The sequence below is a fragment of the Otolemur garnettii genome, unplaced genomic scaffold, assembly GCF_000181295.1.
Source record: "Otolemur garnettii isolate 467f Iridium unplaced genomic scaffold, OtoGar3 scaffold00090, whole genome shotgun sequence".
In the NCBI taxonomy this organism is placed as follows: domain Eukaryota; kingdom Metazoa; phylum Chordata; class Mammalia; order Primates; family Galagidae; genus Otolemur; species Otolemur garnettii.
The window spans coordinates 534,839-552,881 of NW_003852485.1; the positions used below are offsets into that span (position 1 = coordinate 534,839).

At 33.9% G+C, this 18,043-nt stretch overlaps 1 protein-coding gene across 1 annotated transcript in view; it reads left to right on the plus strand.

The window, feature by feature from the left end:
- The window catches only part of PSMD14 (proteasome 26S subunit, non-ATPase 14), a 94,711-nt gene that overhangs the window by 59,637 nt on the left and 17,031 nt on the right, over positions 1–18,043 (plus strand). The window contains exons 8-10 of the mRNA XM_023516335.1: positions 9,522–9,629; positions 15,410–15,484; positions 16,473–16,598. Coding sequence (XP_023372103.1) covers positions 9,522–9,629; positions 15,410–15,484; positions 16,473–16,598 — 309 coding nt within the window. The remainder of the gene's footprint in view (positions 1–9,521; positions 9,630–15,409; positions 15,485–16,472; positions 16,599–18,043) is intronic.

An 18,043-nucleotide genomic window follows, 5' to 3' on the forward strand; every position in this document is an offset into this window, starting at 1 on the left:
TTTTTTTTTTTTTTTGCAGTTTTTTTTTTGGCTGGGGCTGGGTTTGAACCCGCCACCTCTGGCATATGGGGCCGGCGCCTTACTCCTTTAAACCACAGGCGCTGCCCAAGACTTAGCATATTTTAAAAAATAGAATGAATGTTTCTGCAAATTTTGCTAAGACCAGATCTATAAATTAATTTCTAACTTGCTCATATTTAGGAAGATGATGGTAATGACTACAAGAGAAATGAAGACTTTCCTACCTTTTGTACATCTTGACTAGTTTAGAAATAATTTTCTGATTCAGGTAATTTTTCCTGAGCCCTTGCCATTTTCTAATATAACTTCCGTTGGGCTTGCCAATGAGGAAGAAGAATGTATTACTCTGAAACTCTGGCCTGCCAAGTGATTGATAGGTTGCATTTAGCCATTTTGTGTTTCCTTCACCTACGTATTGCCTCTCTCAGAAATTTGGGACCTCTTTGAGGGGAGAAACAGTTTCATACTTTGGAATTTACATAGTGCCTGGCAGAAAGTGGTTTCTTCATAAATGTGTATAAAATAAATCAAGGAAGTAATGTGTGTCAGTGTGTAGTTACTCTGTTTTTAGCTTTTATCATATTGAAAACTGCAGTTAATCTTGTAAAATTTAGTAATTGTTATATGTTAGCAATAATAGAGTTATTTATTAAATGACTGAAGAGATTGACAAGGTTGGTTGAACCTTGTATGATCAGAGATAAAGTTCAAGATTAACATGTCATTTGTCTTCTGAAGTAGTGAAAGACATTTGTCATAGCTGTCATATTCATAAAATTCTTTTTTGATCAGTATCCCACAAGGATCAGTTAGGTCTGCATAGTCCTAATGCCAAATTGTACATACACATGCACACATCTTTCCTTCTTTTAGTTCTCCGGATTGAAAGAGAAAAATATGAAATAGAACACATAAAAATTCTGTTGCCATTCCTAATATAGCTCTATGAGTGTACCCTTCCAATACTTGGAACAAGTTTGGTTACTGTATTATTTTTTTGTTTGCTTCCTGTTTTTCACTCTTATGATCAGTCTGAAGTTTTATAACACTCTTAGATCTTGTGAACATACCTAAGAAAATATTGTAGTTGCTGATGTGCCTACATTATTCCTAATAGAAAAACTTAACATTTATAACATTTATTTAGCTGACAGAATCAGAAATTGTTAGCTAGGCGTATAAAAGCGATTTCATATTTAAAATTCTAAAACCATAAATGTTATATAGAGCTAATGATTCTTTGTGGAGTTCAAATCCAGAGCTTCTACATTAATAACATCTGTGAGCTAATTTTTTATGCTTTAGTACTTGCTGTGCTTTTTGAGTGATGTAAATATCTACTTCAATTTAATTTGAATCCAACTGTTTCAGTACAAATATAGTAGTAAAACCCTTAAGACAGTGCCCCATTATCTGTAAGAATATTATTTATTGTCTCTTTGGCTTCTGGAAAGCTTTTCTTTCCCTAGTCATCTAATTATCCCTGGTCATTCATTCAGCACACACTTGTTGTTCACTACTGTGTGCCAGGCATACATTGAAGAGATACAGGAAGAATGCCCCCATACTGCCAGTTTTATATCAGCAAACAGGAGCTGTGACTGTAAGAGACCTTTTCAGAGCCTATATGTTTTAATTTTTAAAGTTCACATTCTAGATAATTTGACATTAGCCATCCTTAATTGTGAGGATGTTTATGGAACTGGGACTTAGTTTTGTCAGGTTTAATATGTTGTTGTCATATAATTTCATAAAGAGAGTAGACTTGATTATGGTGGTGAATTTTCTTCAGTCGTAGTTGATTCCCCAGTGGTTATTCTTAGGCTACTAGTAAGCTTGATTAATAGGTACTTAACTGCCACTTTTCACATTCCAAATAGCTTTACTATATGTAGATTCTATTCCAGATTAAACATAAGTTAGTGCTTTATGATATTTGAGTTGTTCAGTTTAGCATGTCATGGAAGAGTATTTCATAAATTTAAAACTAAGTAGTAAAAAGGAATTGGGAAGAACATATATTGTTAAAAGTAGTGGTTACAGTTTCATTTTTAATAGGTAATGTATATTTTTCTTTTTTAAGGAAAAATAAATATGTGGTAGAATTTTGCATAAATAGTAACCAAAATTGGTTTCTTGTGGTTTTTCACTTCAATAGATAATAATTATTATTTTACCATATTTTTGTGTGTCAGACACTCTCTTATGGAATGGATATTCTGTCATGAGAAAAACACAAACCTTGCTATTGAGTAATTGAATCTACTAGTAGTCATTTCTTCCCTTTGTGTTAGGACAGCTGTTATGCCAAATAGCTTGGTGATGAAGAGTACTGGCTTTGGCATGCTGTATAGAAACATATTATAGTGGTATCGCTTTCTGGTTATGTCTTCTCATTTAATTTAGCAAGTCCTGTAAACGTCAGTTTTTTCATCCATAAATTGATAGTATTAATTCCTGTCTCTTGATTGTTGAGAGGATTAGGCAAGATAATTTCTGCATAGTATTTAATCGCTAAGCAAAATAAAAATACACAAAAGTGTTACACAGCAAAATAATGGAACTTTACATATTTTTCCTACTAAAATGGCTCTGCCTTTTGAAAGATAGTAGTTGGATTGATATAATTTGAACTTGTAGTTTTCTTTAAAGGTATGGTAATAGAACAAGCAGTGTATCCGACGCCCTTATTCCCCTCATTCACCTGCCTTACTGTCATACTAACATTGCTGCGTCTTAGTCTTTGTTGTTTTATTTTTTTACTTATATGGAGTTGTCAACAGGCATACCAATTGTATTGCTTTAGTTTGTCTACTAGAAAGGGTTCTGAAGTCACTTGTTCATGTTATGTAGGCTGACTGAGTAGGCCCCAGGTAGAATTGGTATCTTGAGTTGGTATCAGACCAGTGACCTATAGGTCATGGTCTCTTATAGCTTATTAATAGCACCCTGAAGTGTTCAGTTTTTAAGATCCCTGTTTGTTCATCATGTGTAGCACCTTTCATGCAGGAGTATCAAGATTTGGGGCATATTAAGTCTTTTTTTTTAGAGACAGAGTCTCACTTTATTGCCTTCCATAGAGTACCGTGGCATCACACAGCTCACCGCAACCTCCAACTCCTGGGCTTAGGCGATTCTCTTATCTTAGCCTCCCAAGTAGCTGGAACTACAGGCGCCCACCACAATGCCTGGCTGTTTTTTTGTTGCGGTTTGGCCAGGGCTGGGTTTGAACCCACTACCCTTGGTATATGGGGCCAGTGCCCTACCAGCTGAGCCACAGGCGCCTCCTCTTAAGTCATTTTTTTAAAAGGAGATAATATGCAGTATAGCTGTATACTTTTTTCTTTATTCTATTGATAGTTAAGAATTTTCCCAAGGAAATACATGTCTTAAAATGTCTCTCCCTAATTTCCTATTGATTTTTTTCATATGCCATGTATCTCTGGATGCCAAATTTGTAATTGTAATTTGATTTGTAGGGTAACTTTTTTCTAACTTTAACACTGTTTATAGAAGCAGTACTTTGCTTTGTTAACTGTTATCAGTTTGGGTCCTCTAAGGAGCAGATGCCAAAATGAGACATGCAAGAAAGAGTTTTACTGGAGGAAACTCCCGTGATCAATAAAAGGGAGAGAGCCTTCAGACAGCAATGCATGCACATCTAACCCTAAGAAAAGAGAAAGGGAAGATAGATTGGGTAGGAAGAAGAGCAGACTACCAGATAGTTCTGATGGAGGGGAGTCCTTAAGCCAAAGCTGTCCTTTAAAAGAATCTCTCATTTTGCAGGAATGGCTGGTTCGAGTACCACTGCTGTGCTCAGTTGTTGGCTGGAAGCAGCTAGGGGAAGTATAAACTGGTGTGAATGCCCAGTGGAACCAAAGGTGTAAAAGGTTGGAAGTTGTAAGCCAGCTGTGCTATCCACAGTAGGTTCTGTTGAAGGATTAGAGCTGGCAAATCCATCACCACCACAGTTAGTGAGATAGTGTCAGGTACCCAAGTATTACTAATCTTTTTACCTCACAGAATTGGTAAAAGATTAATAATACTTGGGTACCTGCCAGTATGAGAGGTTAAATAACTTGCCCTAGATACCTTAGCTAGCAAGTGATAGACCCAGAATTCTAACTTTAGATAGGATTCTGACTCCAGAGTGCCTCAAGCACTTAAACCCCCAATACCCCACTGTCTACATGCATATGCTAAAAAAATTCTGTAGAACTTTTATTTTTGTTTTGACGTAAGTAAATTCTTTTCCCAATGTTTCATAAATCTAAAAATGTCTAATTACCTTTTACCATACTAGTTCCTAAGATCAATTTGTTTTCATTAAAGCATATATGTTCAAAACTTGTGGCTTTACTCTTTGAATTTTGATGCATGTCTTCACTTGTCAAAAAAAGTACATTATGCTAGTTACACCCCATCCTCCCTTACTCCCAATATATTGAAGTTGTACTACAGATCTCTAGCTACAGTAAGCAATTCTCCAAGGATGAAGGAAGAAAATGTACATACACATAGGAATTTCTTTTCCAGAGCTAAAATTGACATTTTATAAATAATTTCCGTGTTGCAAACTTGAGACTAAGAAATCACAGCAATTCAGTGATATGCATTTGGCATGAGTCAGTTTTAGTTCTTAGTGCTTTTCATTGGAAATGGCATAAAAAGTAAGATTTCTCTGAATTTTTTATGCTGTGGGCTTAGAAGAGACATAAGATGTTTTTCTCTTGTAGATGTCTGGCAGTGCATGGCAGCAGAAGTAACGAAATGGTCACAACCCCCAGCAGTACTTCCCAGGTCACATGCACCCTTAATTTTTAAAGAATTTGAAACAACCTAAGCAGTTGATAACAGGTCACTTCGAGGTGATAAAGGATGTTTGATATGGGGTGTTGCTGCTTTTCTTTCCACACTTCTCACTTTTGGAGTCATTTAGAGATTTACTTTATGTGGGTTCATATGTTTTAAAATATGTAACCTAACTTGTAAGTGAATTTTTACCTTTTTTTTTTTTAATATTTGACATTGACTTTGAGGTTTTAAAATTTTGGAAGCTTTACTTTTATTATTCCAGTTTGTCTTATGTATGTATTATAATGAACTGACCTCTAAGGTTATAGAAGATTCAGATTGTTTAGTGTTTTTAAGCTAAAGAAAATAAGTGCATTATAAGTTCTTAAAACATTGGTCCTATCTGCTTTAAATACTTCCCGTAGTCATTGGCTTCAATATAAATGCATTTAGAAATGCCAAAGGCATTAAAAGAGAGATAAGGAATTGCATCTATTGCTGTCTGAAATGTTTATGCATTTTTCTTTGAAACATCTTTGTATTAAACCAAATTGAAGAGCTTTGCTTAAAAATTAGCTCTCTTTGAATGTAAAAATGGGAAACTATAGATTGTTGCTTTAGAAATTTAGCCCAGTCTTTCAGTGACCTAGCAGTTGATATGAAAACATGAATTTCAAAATAAATAGCATATTGGATGAACTGTACTATACTCATGAAAGAAGCCAAGAAATTATGGATTAAACTGAATTTGAAAATTTAGTGTTTTAAAAAATAGTCATTAAAATGAAATGATAGGCCCTTGACCCTTGGATGTGCTTGGAATAAATATGGAACTCAGTATTGTTTTAAAAACTATTTTGCTTTTATAATCTTAGACAGATGTACAAAAAACATGCAGTTTTTATTTTGTATTGGCAGCTTCCAAATATTTAGTATCTATTTCCAAGAGTTGCAATTAGTAAAGCAACCATGGTACTGAAATCTGCACATCCCACAAGCTAATTATATTTGCAAGGTCAGAGTGAATACATATTTTCAGAAAAATAAAGGGTTATATAAATATGTGTCTTCTACTTGGCTGTTATATCACAGTTTGTTGATCTGGAGTATAATGTGTACAATTCACAAATTTGTCTGATAACAGAAAGTGGTGTGTGATTGTGTTTATTTTACTAACCAGTATATTCACAGCAATCACTTCCAAATATCTCTCCAGTAAAGATGTGTTAATTACAAAACAGACAAGGTCTTCTATTATATTAAAGCTACTAACAAGAAGACAGCAGGAATCACACATGTAAATAGCATCATCAACCCCTATTTTAGTCCTCTGTTTTGATCTGTGAGTTGCGCATAGACCAAAGGTGCTATTAAAGACTGAGTGTATGAAATAGGCAGCATTATATGAACAAAATTTATTCAACAAGAAAACAGACCTTTAACATGAATTTAACAAGCCTGAGAAATTATAAACTATCATATGCTGCAGATTCATGCAGTGATAATAAACAAAAAAGGAAAGTAAGAGGTTTCCCTAAGCTAGCCAAACTGCTAATGGTTTTGTTATAAGCTGTCTACTGTTGCAGTGACCTCAGAAAAGTCTCAAGGCACTTGTACCAGAAAAAATTAAATGGTCAGGCTGGTGAATGGAGATTCAATGTGGTGTGCAGGACTGCAGGGTGGAGAGGAATTTTTAAAAGTCTAGCATCATATTCCCAAAAATATTCTTCATGCTTTAGCTTGGCGGTTTTTGTTGTTATATATTAGGGTAGTAATGCAGAGTTTTTTATTTAATTATTATTAGAGTTTATAAGACATAAACTGAACTAATTTAATGTATATATACTTCAAAATGAAATGTTTAGAAAATTCAGATAGCTCCAAATAACTGCTTATTTTCACTATCCTTTGCCTCATACCTTAATTAATTCTTGGTGGGGTGGGCATCTTTGTTCAGTCTGTTGTATCTAAAATTACTGTTCTTACCCATGGAGTGACCGTTTTGCTGTCATTCTGTTGCATCCTCCTGTAAATACACAAACAAGGAGAAACGCCTTCAGCTTATACACACCTCCTTGTGCTCACGAGGGCTTTTTCTTGAATCTTACTGTGGCATAATTAACACCACCTTCACCCACTGCTCATTAGTGCAGTGGACATTAATGAGTCTATTTTGATAAGTTGCTCTAACGGAGAAACCCACTTATTCTCACAGTGCAGAAAGCAATTATAAAACTGTATAGAAATTAAAATATAGACTATATTGCCGTATTTATACTTTATTGCATACTAAATCTAATTTTGGTCTGCAGGTTGCTGAACATGTTAGTTTCTTAAGACAGTTGCTATAGTGATGGCAGCAAATTCCTTTAATCTTAGTGTAATCATTTTCTATTGGCTATCATATTGCTACTCGAGAATTGTCAATCTAAGCCTGTCATTTTATTAAGTCCTTGAATTTTTTTTTAAATTTCTTAACAAAACTGAAAAAATCATTTCAGATTTGTTTTTTACACATCATGGTATCTACTTAACTTGTTATTTTTATTTCATTTATGAAGTTTCACTCTTGCTTATAATATTCCAGAGAAATAGTATAGAGACTTCTGCAGGTACATGTAGCTATCTGCTGTTTTAGTTTGGAAGCATTCAGGATAAAAAAGTAGATAGTAATTTCATTGTGATATATAATGAAATTTTCATAGTTTTATGGAAATTTTTTTCTACAGTTGATTTTACTGAAATCTTAAAATGGAATCATAAAAGTTGGACCATAATGATGTTTTGCTTTTAATATTTACCATTAATAATTATACCTTTCTGTCCAAATGGTCATCTCCCCCTTCCTTCCATTTTGACTTGATCTTATTTATTTGCTTTATAGTACAAAGTGTAAGAAAATTTTACTTTTATATCTTTTTAAGCAATTGTTTTAAGTTATTTATATTATTAAAATATGTCTGATATTAGTAGTTTTTATTATTTTATGAAAAAAGAAAAATATGTTTAGAAATTTAAGTATAAGCAACCTAGGCCTTATTTATTTGCATATAAATATGAAAGTTTGGATTAAGGTTATTGTATTAAAAGGGAAAAGTTTTCATGGACTATTAAATCATATTCTTGGGGATGCTTGGTTTTATTTTGAGTCAAAAGGAATGAATCTTAGGGAAAATTTGAAGTTAGAAAACAAAGCAAAATTTGAAGTTGATGTTGTAGGCCAACTGGAGTAGGCGGAGCCTTAAATTGATCCACTTGTCATAATGTTATGTCTGAATTTGTGTTCTTATTGTCTTTGGACCCATCATGGGTGATTTTTCTTTCTTTCTTTAAATCTTGTTTAGCATATAGCATGGAATAATACTGCAAACAGATTTTTCAGACTTGATTAGATTTCAGTTGCCTTAATGTGGGAATTACAGTTATTTTTAGTTTCTTAGTATCCTCAAAATATAATTGTATAAATGAGAACAAATCTAGTTGACAATGGCTTTGAAAATGATGATACATATCTGTTGGTCAGTACTTTTAAAGGCAAATCTAGGCCTGGTGTAGTGGTTCACACCTGTAATCCTAGCACTTTGGGAGGCTGAAGCACTTGAGGCTAGGGGTTTGAAACCAGTCTGAGCAACATTGCAAGACCCTCATCTCTAAAAAGAATTAGCCAAGTGTGGTGGGCACCTATAGTCCCAGCTACTTGGGAGGCTGAGACAGGAAGGTCAGCAACCTGGACAACAAAGCAAGACTTTCTCTCTTTAAAAAAAAAAAAAGGCAAATCTAGAAATACTATATTACTTACTATACTACCTTACTTTTAAGATTATTTTATGTGACAAACGTGTTATGTTAAATTCCCTTAAAGAGGCAATCTCTGTTAAAGTCATATGGCTTTACATGAAACTTTGTAACATTTAAACCTTTAACAAATATGTGATTCTTGTCAGTCTTTTAATATGTAAGAGCTAATAGATGATATTGTAATCATGGAAGAATTTGTAGTCTTTCTGTATACACAGAAAGAAAAGATACCTATTGTTATTACTTCACTTTGAATTAAAGACCATATCATTCTATACCATATTCCTAGATTCAAGCATGGGTGACCTTGCTTTTCTTATATTGTGCCTCCTATGCTTCACAGTGGCGTAGACCTTTAAGGCCATCAGACAAGGTATAAAGTCTTTCATAGTCACAAGAAGTAAAAGGTATCTGACTAGAAGAGAATATGTGGGCAAGTGCCTTGCTGGCTGTAATTTTGTTGTCATTTCAAGTACTGTGGTGGTATAATTGATGTGACAGGGCTGGGCTTTAGATGTGGTCCCTTAACTTGTGCTCACTTTCAGTTTTAGTTTCTCTGTCATTCATTTTGATTAGATAAAATTTAGGTGACAAATATATGCACACCAATGAAGGCTGTTTGGTGTAAGTTTTATGATGACATATTTCAATAATAAAGATGCAAAGTTAATATTTTTCTTTACTGCTTCATGAAAATTGCAGTAATTGGTGTCACCTTACATTACAAGATAGAGGGTGGTGTGCTGATGGCACAGTCAGCAGGAGGTTCTTTTTTATTAATATTATAATTAAATGATTTTCTGGAAATAGTCCAGAAACAGATGCAAGTTGATCATGCCTTGTCCACTGTTGCTTGGCATCATCACTTAGTTTTAAAAAAGAATTGACTTGACACCTTGTTTTTACAGGTTGTTATCGATGCCTTCAGATTGATCAATGCTAATATGATGGTCTTAGGACATGAACCAAGACAAACAACTTCAAATCTGGGTCACTTAAACAAGCCATCTATTCAGGTAATGCCTATTATTTGATAATGTGTTAAAACTCTGTTTTATATGTTAAAAGCTTGCTATAATTAGTCATTTTCAGATCTAATCATTAGCATTTTCATTTGCTTGCAATTTTTATTATGTTTTAAAAGAGAATTATGGAAATATGATTGCAAAAGTTAAGTTTGCACATATGTGAATCAATTTTTAATAGGTTATTTAAATTTTCCTATCATGTTCTAAGGACACCCTTTGGGAGAGCATGGTAGCGCCTTTATTTTGGGATTGCCTTCTAGCCTGCCAAGTTAACATTGTAGAAAAGGACTAATAGAAGTTTTGGGTAGAGGGCATTAGTTATTATCATTGATACATTAGTAGACATTTCTCATAATGGGGAAGTTGCTATGTATTTTAAGAGAGATTAAAAAACAATTCTTAAATAGTATTTTAAAGGCCTTAAAAAAGCCTTTAAAAAAAGTCTTACAAAACATAACTGATGTATTATTACTGTTGAGAGTTTGTATCTTGTGTTTTCTAGGGATGATTTAGCCATCATTACTAGAGTTACTGATATTCAGACACTTAATATCCTCTTGAGTGATTAATGTTTTCTTTGTATCATTCACATGTCTTGTTTTTATATATATCTTTATTGTCTCAAAAATTATTTTAAATTTGTTTTTAAATGTACTCCTGCCTTTGTCTACTATTTAATTACTTCTCTGAAGATTAATTAAAAGGACAGAAATACCATGTTTGGTTAAACAGACCACAGACAAAGACATTATAGTAGCTATTGATTCTCCCTTCTGAAACCTTGGCTCTGTCTAAAGGTTGTCTTTAGGGAGTTGTGGTTTTGTCAGTTAACCATGGTTAAGCCTTGGTTACACTTTGATAACTACTTTTAAATGCTTAATTTTTTAGCAGTCACTTGTATGAATCTTCATCGTAGTGAAATGTTTTATTTCAAAAGATTCAGGTGTGTTGCTTTTGAAAAAAATTTTATAAGCCAGGGAAAACTGCAAAGTATAATGAATATGGAATAAGTGACTCGTGATTTAAACTGGGTACGGACAAGCCCATACTTGCATGCTCCATGAGACTATATTATAGGACCTGTTTAGCCTGTGATAATGACCTTTCTTATAAACCCCCATAGCATCATACTGCTTCATTATTTTTTGCAAAAGCTTAAGTAGCATCTTACAATCCAAGACCATTGTGATTACTACATGGTATGTTTCCGCCAGAAGCTTTTAGTAATTGTAAGTCACCAGCCACCTTTTGCAGATCTCATTTTTTAAATTAAAACACTGCTTTTTAACCTTACATTGAGTATAATCAATAGTAAAATGTTTCTACACCAGTCCAGTTTGTATTTTTTAATACTACTTTATAGTCTGTAATTTAAGGTGGACCTTATGAAACAGCTTCCAAACCTAAGTTAAATAACCTGTGTAAATAACTCGTATAGCATTGTTATTTTTCCTTTCGTTTCAGTTTGTTTCGCCTTCCAATTGAAATCGGTAAATATATTTATTTCACAGTTTATATAGCGCCCATCAGAATGACATCTATCTGGGTGCTTTACAGTTTTAAGACAGTTTCATTACTAAAACACACAAATGGGATCAAGCCAGAAAGTGACAGAACAAAGCTATACCTTAAAACACTTTATTTTTCTAAGACAAGCTAGAAAGAAAGCAGCTCAGAAGAGCTTGAAGTGAGTGGTAATATCCATAATAGAATTTTACTATATAGGGTGTCTGTTAGATTCTTGTGCAGTTTACTATGTTAAACTATTTTAAATTGCACAAGAGTATTTTATTATATTTAAATAACAGGAGTATTTAACCCAGGCATCAGAAGGCTTTTAGAAATGTCATGTCTTTTATTTTCAAGGGGAAGTTAGCTGGTGTTAAGATGAAACTAACTTTCAAGTAGTGGTATAGAAGCCTGATAACATCAGCACATGTGCTGGTGGTCACTAGTGATTCTACAACACTGATTTCCTTACTGTTATACCTTAAGTATAGGGAGAAAGTTAAGATTACAATATAGACTACTATTTAATAATTCAGGGATGGCCAGGTGCTGTGGTGGTTCACACCTGTAATCTTAGCACTCTAGAAGGCTAAGGAGGAAGGATCACTTGAGCTCAGGAGTTTGAAACTAGCCTGACCAAGAGAAAGACCCTGTCTATACATAAAAAAAGAAAAAGAAAAATTAGCCAGGAGTGGTGGCATGCACCTATTGTCCCAAGTACTTGGGCGACTGACGCAGGGGGGTGGCTTGAGCTCAGGAGTTTGAGGTTGTAGTGAGTTGCAATGATGCCACTGTACTTTAACCAGGGCAACAGAGTTGGGCTCTGTCTACAGAAAAAAAATTAAAAACAACTTAAGGAAAGTATAAAATATGTTAAATAAGAAAAAGATTATAAAACAATATACAAGTTCTCCATTGTGTAAGTATGGAGAGTTCCCTAAACTGCGCCTATATTTTTACATCAAGATATTAGTATTGATTACTTTTGGGTGGTAGGATTATGGATTTTTTTTTCCTTATTGGTATTTCTTAACCTTTTTACAGTGAAACATAAATTGGTTTTAGAAAATGTTTTTAGGGTGATGCGGTAGGTCGTGCCTATAATCCCAGCACTTTGGAAGACCCAAGGCAGCAGGATTACTTAAGTCCAGGTGTTCAAGACCAGCCTGCGCTGCAACATAGCAAGACTGTGTCTCTAAAAAAAAGAAAAGAAATCTTAGCCGGGTGTGGTGGTGTGCACCTATAGTTCTAACTACTCAGAAGGCTTAGGCAAGGGGATCCCTTTAGCGCAGTTACAGGGAGCTATGATTGTGATATTATACTATAGCCTGAGTGATAGACCAAGACTCTGTCTCTTAAAAAGATACTATTTTAAAAGCACTAATGACAGTGTTGAAGTAGTAATAGAAAAAGTTTATTTGCACTTTTCATGTTTATATGAGAGAAGCCATTAATCCTGGGAGAGAAGGGAAAGTATAATGCCTAATACGTATACATAAGAGACTTTATATTATTTTCTACTTGGAACATTTGACCATTATTGTCAAATGTTTAGAAGTAAGAGTCAGCAAGTATCTGTTTTAGTAACTAACTTTTCGAAACTATTCAGACCCTTCACTGTCAGTAATTTGAAAATTGTCAGCGTCACAGAAATTTAGTAAATATTGATGGATAGATGCCTGTCTCCTCTGAGCTTGTAAGTGTAGTCCTGAATTAGAACTGCACTGTGTATTAAAGTCAAGTTATTTGAAAAAATTTGTTTTAGGTAATGATTTAAATATACAATTATAAAACAGTTGTAGTAGAGGAACCATTGTGGTCACTTTGTAGATGAAGACACTTAGGCCAATAAAGTTAAGTTGCCCAGGTTATTTGGTGAGTTAACGTAGAAACTGATACTCATAACCAGAGTTCCTCATTCTCTTATAGTTGGAAACATATCTATTTAATTAAATTTTGACATAGATAATATATGTATATAGTTCAAAGTACAAAAAGTTACTTAGCAGAAATTCTCCCTTCTGTGTTTGCCTTCTGTAACCCAGTTCTTTACTTTAGAGGGGAACCATAAAACACATTTTGTTTCTTTTCAGTTATTCTGTTTAAATACAGAAAACATCATTTAGAATGTGATTTAGGTAGATATTATTTAGCACCATATTTTTAGTTTATCAATGTAAAATAATTTAAGGGAAACAAATTTATCTTAATAGATATTGCATTCAAATACCAAATTATATATTTCAGCAGTACAGTTAATCTCAAAAATGTGGGCCTATCTGTGGGCCCATTGGCCTGCTTCTGTATGTCTTGGCCATAGCTGTTAGCTTGATGGGCCACCGTGAGGAATTGTGCAGTTAGCGCATGCACAGAGGTGCTAGGATAGGAAATCATCTAGCTGAAGCTTCACAGAAAGGCTGTATCTGCCTGGAGGACTGGGCACCTTTCTCTAATTCTCCACCCAGAGATGTAATTCCTAATGTGCGCAAAGATGAGTATAGATTTAAGGGAAGCATTCATTAATTCCACTTTGTGATGTGTGCCCATAAATGACACCTTTGTGCACTGGAATTTAACTCACTGCTCCTGCAGATTATTAAGATGAAAAGATTTAATTGATGGCTCTTAATTTCTGCTTCTTACAGAGTTTCTTAGCTCACTTTTATAACAGACATTAGGAATATAAGGATAGTTTGTTATAGTACCTATCTAAAATGTTTTAATACTTGGTGGAGTAGTATTTGCTAGCAAAGCTTTAAAATAACAATGCTTTGTTTTTGTTCTAATCCTTAAAGTACATTGGCTTAATCCAAGGATTTCCTAATATACATTGTAGTGTAATATATTAGAAAGAATATGGACTATGGAGTAACAATGACCTAGGTTCAAATCCCCATCTCATCCTTTACCAGCTGTAAACTGGGATATGTTAAGATTTGTGTCATATTTTCTTCTGTCAAAATACACATGGAATTGGCCTACCTTACTGTACTTCTTGTGAATATTAGAAGATGTAATGTATAAAGCAGATATTAAATGTTTATTAAAAATGTTCTGTTCCCTCCCTCTTCCTCCTCTACCTCATAAGATCCTAAGACCTATGTAAAAATCTATCAGAGAGTGGTAGTTATTTTGGTTAGTTTTATCTTTAGATTCCTGAAAGTTAACCCCAAAGTGCCTTTTGGTTTTATGCTTAGGAAGAATATATCTGAGGTGTATTTCTGTACTTCCATGTTTTTTGAAATTGCTAGAGGTGTATGAGAATACTATTTTACATTTCATTTGGATTCCTTTTGTGAGTTAGATGTGCAGGCAATTGCAAATTGATTCCAGTATATCTGGGGTTATCATTTCTTAATAAACTCAGGCCATTAGCTTAAAGTTTTATTATGATTGGCCAGTTTGTCTTGGAGATTGAAGGAGATGGAAGAAAAATTTTGGTTAGTGAGATTACATGACCCTGGATGAGAGCATAGATCTAGTGAGGAGCAAACTCCACTGTTAATTTGGAAAAGGGAAACTGTTAATTTGGAAAAGGGAAAACCCCAGAGTAACGTGGATGAAGAACAAGTGCTTCATTACTGCTTTTTTAACTTTGCTTGTGGAATACCAACTAATTCCTTATGTATCATAAAATCCGGTATAATACATTATGAATAATTGATCTATAACTTAGATTATGATGAGATCAAATCTTATTCTGACTCTGAACAAGGCTACTGAACTTGTACTGCTTTATAGTATAGATGGAAGAATGTGTAATCCATCGCACTATGTCTCACTTCTAAACTTCCAGCTTAGGAAAATATTTTTATTTATTTACTTATTTTGAGACAGTTTTACTTTGTCACTCCCTGGTAGAGTACCATGGCCTCATAGCTCACAGCAACCTCAGACTCTTGGGCTCAAGCAATTCTCTTGCCTCAGCCTCCCAAGTAGCTGGGACTATAGGCGCCCACCACACGACCTGGCTATTTTTAGAGATAGGGTCTTGCTCTAGCTTAGGCTGGTCTTGAACCTGTGAGCTCAGGCTATCCACCAGCCTTGGCCTCCCAGAGTGCTGGGATCACAGGTGTAAGCCACCTCACCTAGCCCGAGAAAAATATTTTTATTTTATTTTAATTTACTTAGGATAAAATGCTTATTACCGTATGGTAAAGATATCATATACTGTCTATGTCAACAATTTCAAATCGTTGCATTTATTTTATTAGATGAAAAATACTAATTTATCCTTTTAAAATCATTTATCTATATAGGCATTAATTCATGGACTAAACAGACATTATTACTCCATTACTATTAACTATCGGAAGAATGAACTGGAACAGAAGGTAAGTTTAAATTCTTACATTGGAGGATGGAAAAATCTTTTTCAAACTGTTGCCTAGTATATGATTTAAAGTAGAATTATTAACCTCCTAATGTTTCCAAGTATTTTTTCATTGCTAATGAATTGTGGTATAAAGTAAAGGAATTCTTTTTGAACATATTGAAAGATATGTTTTACCTTATTGATAGATGCTAAAGTGGAAGAAGAAGGAAATACATCAAATAGTCCAGTTTGGTTCTATGATAAATCCTACAATTATTTCTCTTAGTTCTGTGATTTTTTTCTGAATAATTTGTCTTCTTCAATTAAATACCTTTTATAATTACTAAATTTGAGAGAGACAAACTAAATGTTATGTAATACTTTTAAAAAATATACTGTGTTTACCTAGGGCAGTGGTTCTCAACCTTCCTAATGCCACGGCCCTTTAATACAGTTCCTGTGGGTCGCAACCTACAGATTGAGAACCGCTGAGCTAGGGTATTCTAAGGGTGAGTCAAAGGGAAACAGTTTAGAGTTTTTAAATATTTTGAACTAGGTATTTATCCCTTTTTATACCAGACAGTTTTCAAATTTGATTACTTTATAATATTACCTAGCATTTAGTACATTAGCACTCTTTTAGGACTATTTCTTTCTGGTTTTCTTTTTCGGATCCTGGTGATTGTGAAATAAACAAGGTAAAAATCCTTGCTTTCTTCATTTCCCTTTGGCAGGAGAGACATGGCTTAAACATGGAAGCAAAAAAAAATTTCAGATATTTATGTTATAAAAATAATGTACCAGGTTAAGGGAAAAAATAACTGTTTAAGATAGTATGGGGTGACTTAGGTAGCATAAGCAAAGACATCTACCTCTAAGGAAGAGGGGAGAATTCTAATTGGAGTTTATTTGAATTAATAGTTAATTTTAAACTCATTAGTTACAAATGCTTTTTTGGCTTTTTTTTCTCAAGGCAGAAGAAATTACTTTTTATTTATATGTTTTAGATGTTGCTAAATTTGCACAAGAAGAGTTGGATGGAAGGTTTGACACTTCAGGACTACAGTGAACATTGTAAACACAATGAATCAGTGGTAAAAGAGATGTTGGAATTAGCCAAGAATTATAATAAGGTAAAAGTTACTTCCAACATTTGTTTTTTATGTTTGTATTTTATAATCTTTGGAATATGTATGATTAGATGCCAAACATTGTGCAAACATAAATAATTAAAAATAGAAAAGCCTGTTTTCTAAATCAGATAGTGAATATTTGCATTGCAGGCCATTCCATCCTCTTGCAACTATTTACCTCTGCTGTTGCGGTGTAAAAGCAGCCATAGATAGTATGTCAAGGAATAAATATTTCTGTGTTCTGTTAAAATAGGCAGCTGGCCACATTTGGCCCATGCTGTAGACCATATAATACAGTTGGACATTTGAAATCTTCATTTTCAGGGGATTTTTTTTAAGAAGGGAAGGGAGTAGAGGGACATAGAAAACAATAATAGCATTTTTTAAATTGCTATGTATAACTTATTTTATAAACATTTCTGTTTTTCATTTAATAATTTTTTGTTGAAAATCAACTATGTGTGGCTCAGTGCCCATAACACAGTGGTTATGGCAATACATCAAGGGTGGTGGGTTTGAACCCAACCTGGGTCAGCTAAACAACTGCAACAACAAAAACCAATAGCAGGGTATTGTGGCGGGTGCCTGTAGTCCCAGCTACTTGGGAAGCTGAGGCAAGAGAAATGCTAGAGCCCAACAGTTTGAGGTTGCTGTAAGCTGTGACTCCACAGGACTCTACTGAGGGTGACATAATGACACTCTGTCTCAAAAGAAAAAAGAAAATTAACTATATACCAGAAACCAGGGATATAGTATAAAAAATAAGACATACAAATTTCCTGTCCTCAAGGAGCTTCCTTTATGTTATAGGAAATAGAAGGTAAACAAATAAATGCAACATGATACATTTTGATTAGTGCTATGGAAAAAAAAAATAGGATGATGTAAAGAATAACAACTAGGGGAGACCCCTTTACATGAGAGTGTTAAAAAAGTCAAGTTTTGTAAAATCTCCTGAAAATGGTTATTGTGTGCTAAGATATATGTGGGCATGATAATATTTTTGTTCACAGATTTATATTCTTTTTACAATTTAAAGAATATGAAAATACTTGGAATATGACTGAAAGATATTTTCCATGTTGTATCACTAAAGTAAGACTGCCAGAACAAACTACCATAAAGCAGGTGGCTTAAAATAACAAAAGTTTATTCTTTCATAATTCTGGGGGCCAAAAGACCAAAGTCAAGGAGTTAGTAGGGCTGTGCTCTCAAGCCTGTTGGGAAGGGTCCTTGCTAATGTTTTGTAGCTTCTAGTAGTCACAGGCATTCTTTGGCTTGGAGAGCATAATTCTAATCTTTTATTGAGGTTAGGATTTCAGCCTATCCTTTGTGGACACTATTCAACCCATAATATTTTTCCCAACTTTTAAGACCAAAATCCACCTAAAAAATAAGGTTTACATTTTGACCCATTATATACACATGTATATGGGCATATGATT